Below are 11,722 nucleotides of genomic sequence, written 5' to 3' on the forward strand. Positions count from 1 at the left end.
ATCCAAACAAACATGGGGATTCTATCTTATTTCTTAATATATATACTCATTAAAGTTTTATTTTGTTTTAGATATTACATATTACGTTCTTCTGGTTTTTTGTATGGAAAGTTAATGTAGTCAAATATGTCTTGTTCCGATGAAATAGGGATTGGCTCTCCTGGAATTCCTAAAACAATTGGATATGCTTAAGCATGCTTCCTCAAAAGTCTAATTTTATGTACAATAATATATAGAAGTTAGTATATTTGAAATTCCCAATATCAAATATTAAAGATTGAAATTATACTAATACAAATATAAATATTATTGTGCAATTTCTGCGAGAAAGTAAAGAATAACTAAGAAAGTTATAGACAGTTTGAAGAGGTATTTAATCTAATCGTTCACCAAAGAAATATGTATACTTTTTATGCCGGCTATACACTATCGACGAACTATAGATGCCGAGGCGAATGAACGTGCATTGCATAGTTTCTATTTTTTTTTTTTTACTTCAAATAAAAAACCCAAAATGTATCATTATTGTTATGTATGTGAAAACCGCCAAAGTTCGGTATTTTTTTACGATAGTGTACTTATAGCTGGTATTATGTTTTAAGTTAAAGGCAGCCAGTACCTGTAACACCGACGGGACGCAGCGCGTATTCGTTGAGCGTGAAGCCTTGCTCGAGCGCGTGCGCACGCATCGTCTTGTTGAACACGTCACTGCCGGTAAAGTACAGCACGGCGCAGTGGTACTGCTCGCACGGGATCAGGCGGATGTCCAGGCGGCGGTACGGGAACTCGCTCGAGAGGCGACAGACCCCCTAGAGCGTATTTAAGGCATGCAAAATATAACGTTGCATTCCGAGATAACCAGCTGGTTCTTAAAGCGAAAAAGGTTTGAGAGAAGTAAATCTTTCAAGAGTGTGAAGAAAACTTATTTATGACCACAGTTTGGGACTATGTTTTTTTGCCATTGCAATACCAAATAGAATAATCAAGATTGGGTAATAAACACCCAGTGTTGCCAACCAATAGGAGACAGCGAGCTCATCATCATAATTTATTCATTTTCTTGACAGACAGGTACTAAACAATACTACTAATAAATAATAATAATTTTCAATTTCAATAAGTTCAAGTAATTCAATGTATACGTATCTACGTAGTACTTTCAGCTAAAGTATGTTTTAGCAGTATGCTTTAACTTTTTTTCTTACCATAAACTTAGTATCTCCCATTGATATAGTATCTGTAACCAGACTTTCTCTTAACTGCTCCACCAAAGTTTTCAAAAGAGTCGCATCTCGTTTTTTCTTTCCCTCGCCTACTTTTAGACTGGGATGGGTCACCAGAGCATCGATATCACCACTTTCTGCTTTACCCCGTCTAAGAATAAGTATGTACTTAGTTACTTATTTTATAAATTATTTGTATTAACAATTTTTCAGTAACATATATAGAAATATCTAGATAAGACAAATAGGAAAGCAAACCTGTAACTCCCGCAAATTGTTATTGTGAATTCTGAATCCATTTCGAAGATAATTTCCTTTAACTTGCTCTCTAGTTCTTGCATTTCTGATCGAGGAATTTTCTTTTCAAAATCTTCGAAATGTCTGTAAAAATTATAGCAATGTAAGGATAAATAAATAAAAGCCAAACTACCTTCCTACGTTCGCTTCGTTCCGTTCCGACGCAATGGTGGTCACACACAGTGCGTGACACGGTGTGATACGGTACGCGTGACTCCAAAGATCTAATTAATTCTATAGTAGCTCTTTGGGTGACTCTTACTCTTTCTACTCCTGTGCACTTAAATTATTGTATGACAGAGACGGGCGGAATTAAATGCACAATATGACTCCCTTATTTTACGTATAATTCTTACTTCAATCCAATTATCTGATGATGGTTCAGTTTATCTAAATTGAGCCTTAAGCCATCAATGGAAATGATTCCACCTCTAACGAGTTCTGCAGCTTTGACGGGTCCGATGCCTGAGACACGCGTCAGCAAATTTATTGCTTTAGCCTGTTCATCCTGATGTATAGTTTCCAATTTTCTTAATTTGCCAGTTTGTAGAAATTCATCAATTTTCTTTGCTATTTTGTCTCCAATTCCATTCAATTTCTTGGCTTCATCTCCTGATTCAATTCTTTTGTGATGTGCTGCTAATACACCGGCAGCTTTTTTATATGCGTTAAATTTATGGATGTTACGCGAAACATTTTTCTCGTATTCAGATAACTCCATGAGAAAATCACAAAAGTCTGCATTTAAGTTACCAGCACCCGATGGATTCTTACGTTTGCTCATTATTACACGAGTCCTGCAATGGAAAAAGCTATTTATTGTACTAATAGTTTAATGGGTATTTTATTAGCGCTGTACCCCAAGCGCAGAGGTTTAGGTAAGGCCTAAGGCAAATCTTACTAATATAATACTTAAATATTTGGTTGTGATCCTTTGGCTTCGCTAGCTCAAAATTCCGGATAAAAAAAAAGTACAGAAGTACGGCTCGTGTGTACCAAATTTCATTTAGATCCATTCAATATATACCTATTAAGACAAGAGTAATATATTCATATTCAAATTAAATCTTTCTCCAATACAAAATTGAAATTCGCTGCGCCAACGACTGATTTAGATATACCTCAGGGGTTTCAAAAAATTTTATGTTCGCAGGTCATTTATTTAGTAGTATTTTTTCAGTCTTTCGTCGGTCTAAGTAGACCGACGAAAGACTGAAAAAATACTACTAAAGTTGAAATATTCAGGTTAGGTACATAAAAACAATGATTACAGTGCATGCGATTGTACGATTTCAATACTCCCAGATCCTCGTGCCTAGGCTGCAACATACTCGTAATTAGCCTAAGGGTTAATCTGGTTCAGCACTGCGCCTGATTCCGGGATAAAAATCCCTATGTTATCCCAAATTTAATCGAAATCATGGATGGATTTTATAGCACGATGCCTACTATTGCCCTTCATCCGCATAAAATAATTTGAAGCAATCGCTACCTCATGGGTAGTAACAACCCTTCATGCTTCGTATACGGACAGTACGCACGGAGTATCACAAAGACGAGAAACTACCTAGTGTCATCATCTCACTCACTCGCGTATGCGAGTACATACATGTATATGTATCCCAACTTTCACAGTTACGTATAATATCAGTAGGATTTAATTTGAGTCTGTTACATGGAATTTGTAGGCACTCCAAAGTACTTATGAAATCCATGGTCTGTTATTTAATTATCCAACGAATATTATGATTTTGTACGGTACCTTTACCCTTTTGTACCTCTGACTCTGACCACCCTCTGACCTTTTTACTATGAAAGTGTGCGTGACCTGCAAATGCTTTGGCTGTATGGACATAAACATTTTTGCCTGCTGTACAATCGAGCATAAAAAAGTAATAATGAAATAGATTTATTTTGATTTGAGGTTGTTTTAGTAATAAATAGGTAGGTACCAATAAAAATGTTTAAATTAGACTTTACCTGAATTAATTTTACCACAAAAAGTATCTTTTTCGACGTAAAGATTGTGAAATGAAAAAACTTACCTTTCTAACAGTGAGTGAAAGTTGTGACGATGGATAACTTGACTCAGAAATTATTTGAGTGTTTTGGCCACAGAAAATTTAAAAGTGAACTTCAAGAACAAGCTGTAAGAGCTATTGCAAGGGGTAAGTGTAAATGATGATAATTATTATTGCAAATATCTAATTTCGATACAAAATTTGTCTGGTTGAAAAGGCGGCCAAATTTAGAACAGCTGCGCGCTATATGCGTTTGTTATGACAGTTTGGTCACTACTATGTACCTTTTGAAATTGATCGTTTAAAATTAGATAAATTTAATACAATTTTTAATGTTGTTGTAGGAGAGATTAGCCTTCCTAATGGCGTATGTTAAAAGTAAAGTACCGTAAAAAGTAAAGTTCTTTACAGTAAAATTTTCTTTCAATTTAATGACCTATTATAATTACAATACTACTATTATAATTACAAGGTATATAAATACATAGGTACATAGTTAAAATTAAAAGAATAAATTTATTTTATACTAACCACTATGTTAACGGTTCCACTTAGTAAATATTAATTTTGTAAATACGTATAGAAAATAATGTGATATATCTTATCCTGATAGGCAGCTATGTTCCACAGGAAAATCTAGTTCATTATTAATATAACATATCCAATACTATATAATACATCTTATCTATTATTCCTACTATATATTTTTTTTCCCCTTAGGTGTTCATGATGTTTATGTGTCAATGCCAACTGGTTCAGGAAAGTCTTTGTGCTTTCAATTACCTGCTATGCTCCAGGATAGCAAAGTGGCTATTGTTTTCTCACCGCTGCTGGCTCTAATAAAAGATCAAATTGATCATCTTGCGAAGCACAAGATTCTAGCTGAATCTATCAACTCAAAAATGTCTACAAAAGACAGAGAAAGTGTCCTAAATGATTTGAGGAGTGTGCGACCCAATACAAGATTTCTGTATGTAACTCCAGAACAGGCTGCCACTGGGACATTTCAGTCACTGTTTGAGCATCTGATAAAGTACAAAAAAGTGTCTTATGTTGTTGTTGATGAAGCACATTGTGTCAGTGAGTGGGGCCATGATTTTCGTCCTGATTATTTGAAATTAGGATCTTTGAGGGAGAAATACAAGTCAGTACCTTGGGTGGCTCTCACAGCCACAGCCAGTGTGGAAGTGGCTGCTGATATTCTCACCAACCTCAAGCTATTGCAACCTGTTGCCAAATATAAAACTCAAAGCTTCAGAAGAAATCTATTTTATGATGTTATTTTTCAAAATTGTGTTGAAGATGAAGTGGGTCACTTGCTGGAATTTTTGAAGAAATGTTTAGGAGCACAAGAAAATGTCAAACCTGTAAGTATATATAGCAATTAGCAATATATCTTTATCAAAACTAATAAACCCACATATAAAAATTCTTCATGGATTTCCTATAATTGCTAAATGCCATAGTAAATAATTAATATATGTATGAATATATTTTTTATATTTCCAGAAAGACAAAAATGCTGTTATTGTTTATTGCCGGACACGTGAGCAAACAGAAGATTTAGCAAATATGTTAACAAAAAAAGGACTAAATTCATTAGCATATCATGGAGGTAAAACAATGTCATTCTTTAATTTATTTTATGCACAAATTTCAACATATACAAAAGTTGTCCATCTGCCTAAAAATTAATTTTTATGAACAATTTTTTTACATCAATCTATAAAACAGGTATGAAATCTGCTGACCGTATCAAAGTGCAGGAACAATGGTCGCAAGGCGAGTATCCGTGCGTGTGCGCCACAGTCTCGTTTGGTATGGGTGTGGACAAGGCAACCGTGCGGGCTGTGGCGCACTGGGGGCTCTCACAGAACGTTGCTGCCTATTATCAGGTTTGTATTAAATACATACATACATTATCACGCCTTATTAACTTACGGGGTAGACAGAGTCAAGAGTTGCTCAACTCGTATGCCACATCCGTATGGCAGGCTTGGTTGTGGAATTTATTTTCATTTTGGGGGCATAGTAAATTTAATTGACACCCCAGAACAGCCAACATGACAGTCAAGAATGCTTTGAAACACAAAGAAACAGGAAATGCTCACATATTCACATAAGAGAAAGAGAAAAAGAGATTTTATTGACATATTAATAATAATAATGTCATAATTTAATCTAAATTGTTATTTAAATAATAATTTATTGCATTTGCATTTATTTAACAACAATAATTTTAATTTATTCTTAAAAGTCACAAGATTTAAGGTTTTATATTAATAAATAAAAGGAAACAAAAAATGCTAGTATGATTTTTGCGAAATTGTTGAGCAAGGGTGAAAAAGAAAGGGGTTTTATGTAGCATAGCTAAAAAATATAATGAATAAGTAGGTATTATTATTCATTAAGTATTTTCTTTCCAAAAAAGAAATTAAGTGCAGGATCTTGCAACTTTGAAAATTAATTCTAAAATTTTTTTTGATCAGAGAACAAAGTTGTAACTTGTGAGTTTTAAAAACATTTCATCATTCACGATTCAGGAATCCGGAAGAGCAGGTCGAGATGGAAAGCCGGCTTTCTGTCGAATCTATTACTGCATCAGGGAGAGAAATGCTGTAGACTTCTTGCTCAAGACGGAGTTGGGCCGCGCGAAGACACCTGAGCAAAAGCAACGTTGTAAAAACGGGTACGAAAGCTTCGAAATTATGGTGAAATACTGCGAGGAAGTGAAGTAAGTGATTTATAGTATTTTTTTAACTTTCAAAATTGTACGACAAAATGATTATGTCAAAGATATTTTCTATTTATCATTAACAATAATAGATCAAATATTAATTATGCCTTTCAATACTTCTAAATTGCAATAAAAAGTGATTAGGCAAAGTTAAAACTATATTCGATAGTAGCAAGGTCCATGCTTTATTTGTTTATCGCCATGATGAATTTTGCATGGACCTTGCTAAATAGAAATAGGCAATAAAGATATTTTTTCGTAGCCCAGGCGTCATAATATGTTTCTACTTCTGGTTTCGATTTACATAAATAAGACTGTTAATTATCTGGTCGATAAGGACTATCAATAAATATAGTCGAGCTTAATATAAAAATAGTTCAGCATAAAGTATTATGTTATTGCAACGTTAGATGTCGTCACAAAACATTCGCGGAGTACTTCGGCGAGGAGCCGCCGCGCTGCGCGGACCGCTGCGACGCGTGCGCAGACGAGCGCGGCTCGCGGCGCGCGCTCGAGCAGCACCAGCGCCGGGCCATGTCCGTGCAGCTCGAGCGCGCCGGCTTCGGGCCCGCCGCCGCCGCTGACTTGGACGCCGCCGACATGTACGGCGGCGGCCGCGTCGGACAGCGCCGGTGAGTGCTTACTGGCTACTTGACTGGCTATAAAATGCATACCCATAGGTATTTAAATAAAAAAAGGAAACATTTTGATCAGTTTTATAATTACGAATTTTATACTGTTTACAAATGATTTTAACTTCAAAATCGAGAGTTTTCGACTTGAGGCCGGTTTTTTTAATTTAGTTACCACAACATTATCTTCTCAATCATGGGCAATGTGCCCATTAAAGTCTTCTAATCCCATTATATACTTAAAATGAGACTACTAGGTATAGCTATTCAAAATAATTTACACCCAATCTTTGCTTGCGTTTAATTTTTGTTTTACCGTTATACGAGGGCTGCTATTTATGTATCCGGAACTGGCCAATAATTCTAGAATATTTAAAAAGTAATTACAACATTTGAAAATAGAACTCTTCGGCTAGAGAATAAATATTTTTCATGTCCCTGTCATTTGTTTTTTTCAATTGGCGCCAATTTTGAAAATAGCTTGTCTTCATTGCCATGGATTTAACTCGTGAACATTTTCGCGCGATGATTTATTATGATTTTCGGCGTGGATTAACTCAAAAACAGTGCATCGAACAACTGATTTTAACTTTTGGAGATGAAGCACCATCGAAAACCACTGTGTATTATTGGTTTAAGGAATTTCAACGTGGACGGTCTATGCTCACGGATGAAATTAAGGAGGGTCGTCCTAAATCGGTAGTGGTACAACAAAATATTGATGCTGTGCGACAATTAGTAATGCAAGATCGTCATGTTACATACCGCGAGATAGAGGCGTCTCTGGGCATTAGTATGACGAGTATACACGCGATATTACACGAACATTTAATTGTTAAAAAAATTTGTTCGCGTTGGATTCCGCACAACTTGAGCGTAGATCAAAAACAGGCTCGTGTCGACTGGTGTAAGAAAATGATAAAAAAATACAACCGTGGCACGTCAAAAGCTGTTTATAATATCTACACAGGTGACGAAACCTGGATCTATGCTTATGACCCTGAAACTAAACAGCAGTCAACGGTGTGGGTCTTTCAAGATGAACCGAATCCAACAAAAGTTGTTCGTGCGAGAAGCACTTTAAAGCAAATGGTCGCTTGTTTTTTTGGTATCAACGGACAATTCTGAATGGTACACCACCATTTGTTTGCCAGAAGTCTTTGAAAAAATACGAAAGAACAACCCACAACGCAGAATCATACTTCATCACGACAATGCTAGCTGCCACAAGTCGGCTGAAACAAATAATTTTTTGGAGGGTCAAAAGATTGAATTGACGGGTCATCCGCCGTACAGCCCCGACCTGGCACCCAATGATTTTTATTTATTTCCAAACATTAAAAATAAATTACGTGGTCAACGTTTTTCGAGCCGCGAAGAGGCCGTTGATGCGTTCAAAACACACGTTTTGGACATACCTCAATCAGAATGGAAAAAGTGCTTTGAAAATTGGTTTCATCGTATGCAGAAGTGCATAGATCATCGCGGAGAATACTTCGAGAAACAATAAATCCATATGTAATAATATATGTTTGTTTAATTTTGTTATTCCGGATACATAAATAGCAGCCCTCGTAATATTTGAAGTTGAAGTATAAATATCTTTCATAAAGTGAAATGGACTCGTACTACGGCGTGGCGAGTGATGAATCTGACGGCGAGAGCAGCCGGCGGCGCGTGGCCGAGGAGACCCGCACTCTGATCCAGAAGGAATTCGCCAGTAGGAAGAAGAACGACCACAAGAAACAAGACGACGAACAATCAGCCAAATACTCCAAATGCAAGGCCGCTAGTAGCACTGGAACTAAAGTGAGTGAAACTGAAGTGAAGTTACAATATTACATGATAAAAATTATTACAAAGGCGCTATTTAAAAATAAATCTCTTATCTTTAAATCCAGTAGTCCTGTCAGTCTACTTACTGGCAGTCATAATATAATAACAAAAAAAAAAAAACAAAACAGCTTCGTCGCTTCAGAGTCCATGACAACACATTGTTATGATAAGCATGACTTGATGCACCCAGGATCGGCTCTCAGCGAGGACTCTTTAATAATTCTGCACAGACATGATTTTTAAGGGTTTCATAGTCCTACAGACAAGGAACCGTTTAAATAGCAGGTTTAATAACAATTTATTTAATCAAATCTGTGTCTCACTGATGTGACAAAATAGTATTATTATAATCTGCCCTGATACTTAATAATTTTGTATTAACATAATTGTCTGTTTTTCTATAGGTGAATGGCTTAACAGTCGCAGGCCGAGAAGGTTACCTCTCATTACTCACGGACGCTCTTACCAATAATTTAACTAATTCGGTAGAAACCGAGCGTCCGGATAAGCCGCTGTCGCGCTACGACGTCGAACAATGTGCAGTCGAATTGGAGTATGAAGTTTTCTCCAGTAATACAGTTATCAGTCTCTATAGAAGAGCTATTGCTAAATTGGTAAGGGAATACGTTTGTTTTATTAAATTGTCAATTTTTGGAATAAAAATATTGTGTTTGATCCAAGTTCGTTCATATACAAAATACATACCTAAAATAATATTTCATCTAAATGTCTTCATGTTGAGGCGAGATTTAGGGACAAACATTCAGCTCAACAAGCTTATAGAGGTGTATAAGCTGCGATAGGTATTTTTAAAACTTTAAATAGAAAAAAAAAACTTGGTTTCAGTTATCATCAGTAAAGTCCTGCAAAGATCACCTTTATCCAAAGCTCAAAACGTTTGAACCGAAAAAACGCAACACTCTTGGCGAATTTGTGAAAGACTTTGAATCTAAACAGAAGAGCGAACGATGTCACGATTTTGTCACAGCGTCACAGTTAGCATCTGGTAAGTTATTGAGTTTTTGATTGAATAAGACGTATGTGGACTTTCTTATGTGGGCTTTCTAGGCCAATGTATTGACAATGATTAAATATTTTTTTATTATTATTTTAGCCAATGTAACCAGTAAAAATGAAGAAAGAGCTTTGTCTAAAGCAGACAAGGAAACCAAAAGAAAAGCGAATTCATTTAAAAGAGACATATTAACACAAACAAAACTACAAACTTTCTTTAAAAAAGCATCTGAGGAATCGTCTCTTTCCACCCCAGTAGAGAGTGACGACGATGGCGGCAGCCTTATTATAGACGAAAATCTCGGTCATAGTGATGACACCACTTTAAAATTAGAGGATGCAGACAGCTCGAGAGACTTACATAATGAAACTACTTTAAAACTTTATGACAATGAAAGTAAAAGTAAGGAAAGATCTTTTGTAATAAACATTACCTTGCAAGGTGTAAAGAGTAATGAAAAGAATAAAGCCAAAAAAGATAGAGTAGAAAATAACAAGACTAAAGAAATAAAAGATCTCCAGAACATTAAACCTACGGCAAAAAGAAAAATAAAAGTGCTTTTCGGTGAATCATCCGACAGCGAACCGGAATTGCTACCGAAAAAGGTAAAAGTCGACGAAAATATTAATTTCAAGTCGAGTAAAGATAGGATCTCACATTATAGTAAAAAGTCTGATAAATCTGATAAACATAAAAAATCACACGCTAAAAAGAGCAAAATTCATGAGAAGAGCGATATTAAAAAGGCGAGTAATGATTTATCTGACGAGTCAGAAAAAGAATTAATTATTGATGATACAGAAAGTTCTCAAAACATTTTTACTGATTTGAACGAAATGGACAATTCTCAGCAATCCTCTAAATCGAGCATCCAATACTCAGATGATTCTAAACATTTAAATGAAAATGAAAAGCAATCGGAAAATATTGAAAGTAAAGAATCTGATAATGTGGAAAGTTTGAATAGTAGTGAGGAACCAATTAACCCAATTATTGAGATTGAAAAATTGGACAAAGCGCATAGGCTGAGTAAGGAAGCAGAAGATGTTCTTGAGAAGTTAAAAAAGTTTTCCGAATTACCACAGACTCCCTTAGAAAGTTCTGTAGAACCTAAACATTTAGAAATGTTAGAGATCAAAGATCCTTCTCCCGTCAACCTAGATAAACACAGTGATAAATCTAAACACAGCTTATCTTTGAATAAAAAATCTAAACACCTTATTGGTTCGAATGGTCATCACAAAAGACATCACAAGGGTGAAAAACACAGCAAAGAAAAATATAATACAGAAGAAAAGATCTTTGAAGAAAAAGGTAAAACTGATCAGAAACATAAAGAGAATCAAGAAACTTCTAGTCAAAGGAAAGATGGCGGGAAAGATCGAAAGCATAATAAAAAAGAGACTGGAGCGAAAAAAGTGGATCTCGCAGAATTGGTAGTGAAATTATTGATGCCGTACTACAAACACAAAAAGATTAGCAGTAGGGATCTGTTTAAAATAACTGCTCGCCACATCGTTCACCAGCTGCTTGCAATACAAGTCACAGGTAATTTTTATCATATTAATTTGCTAGAATTCTATTCGTTTCTCTATTTATGGTATTGAATTCAGTGAGTTAAAAAAGCGACACGTCTGCGAAGAACGCTCGTTTGTGACATCGTTGTTTGTAGCCTAAAAATATTTCCCATCTGGTATAATGGAAAAATTGGGTATATTTAATTTTACTATTTTTTAATTCTGTTACAGAAGAAGCAGCTATTAACATGTTGCTTAAGAAAGCTTTCAAAAAGGAAATCAAGATTGAAAATGAAAGTGACTTGGTAGTTAAGTTAAATTTAAGCAAAGACATGTAACTTGTTATATTTATAATAGTTTATTTATTATTTGCATGACAGCTTTCAATGACTGTCATATTGTTATACTCGTAATTGTTTTAATAAAAGTATTGTATTTTTTAAT

At 35.3% G+C, this 11,722-nt stretch overlaps 2 protein-coding genes across 3 annotated transcripts; one reads left to right on the plus strand and one right to left on the minus strand.

Moving 5' to 3' along the window:
- Positions 1-10: 10 nt before the first annotated feature.
- On the minus strand, positions 11-3,706 carry LOC128676292 (DNA polymerase beta-like). 2 transcript variants are annotated; one of them, XM_053756324.1, is made up of 6 exons: positions 3,566-3,706; positions 1,877-2,317; positions 1,482-1,604; positions 1,206-1,374; positions 620-809; positions 11-169 (listed from the first exon to the last, which is right to left on the minus strand). In XM_053756324.1, the coding sequence occupies exons 2-6, from the start codon at positions 2,302-2,304 to the stop codon at positions 75-77; spliced, it is 1,005 nt and encodes a 334-aa protein (XP_053612299.1). In that variant the 5' UTR covers positions 2,305-2,317; positions 3,566-3,706; the 3' UTR covers positions 11-74. The 2 variants fall into 2 exon arrangements, with proteins under 2 accessions (XP_053612299.1, XP_053612300.1); XM_053756325.2 differs by lacking the exon at positions 3,566-3,706 and adding an exon at positions 2,792-2,972.
- On the plus strand, positions 3,550-11,721 carry LOC128676285 (ATP-dependent DNA helicase Q5-like). The gene is made up of 11 exons (XM_053756313.1): positions 3,550-3,688; positions 4,262-4,908; positions 5,051-5,156; positions 5,276-5,436; positions 6,085-6,275; positions 6,689-6,910; positions 8,524-8,719; positions 9,151-9,360; positions 9,593-9,752; positions 9,861-11,309; positions 11,510-11,721. Exons 1-11 carry the CDS (start codon positions 3,595-3,597, stop codon positions 11,614-11,616), a joined length of 3,543 nt encoding a protein of 1,180 aa, XP_053612288.1. The 5' UTR covers positions 3,550-3,594; the 3' UTR covers positions 11,617-11,721.
- Position 11,722: the final 1 nt, after the last annotated feature.

The sequence above is a fragment of the Plodia interpunctella genome, chromosome 16 (assembly GCF_027563975.2).
Source record: "Plodia interpunctella isolate USDA-ARS_2022_Savannah chromosome 16, ilPloInte3.2, whole genome shotgun sequence".
Taxonomy (NCBI): domain Eukaryota; kingdom Metazoa; phylum Arthropoda; class Insecta; order Lepidoptera; family Pyralidae; genus Plodia; species Plodia interpunctella.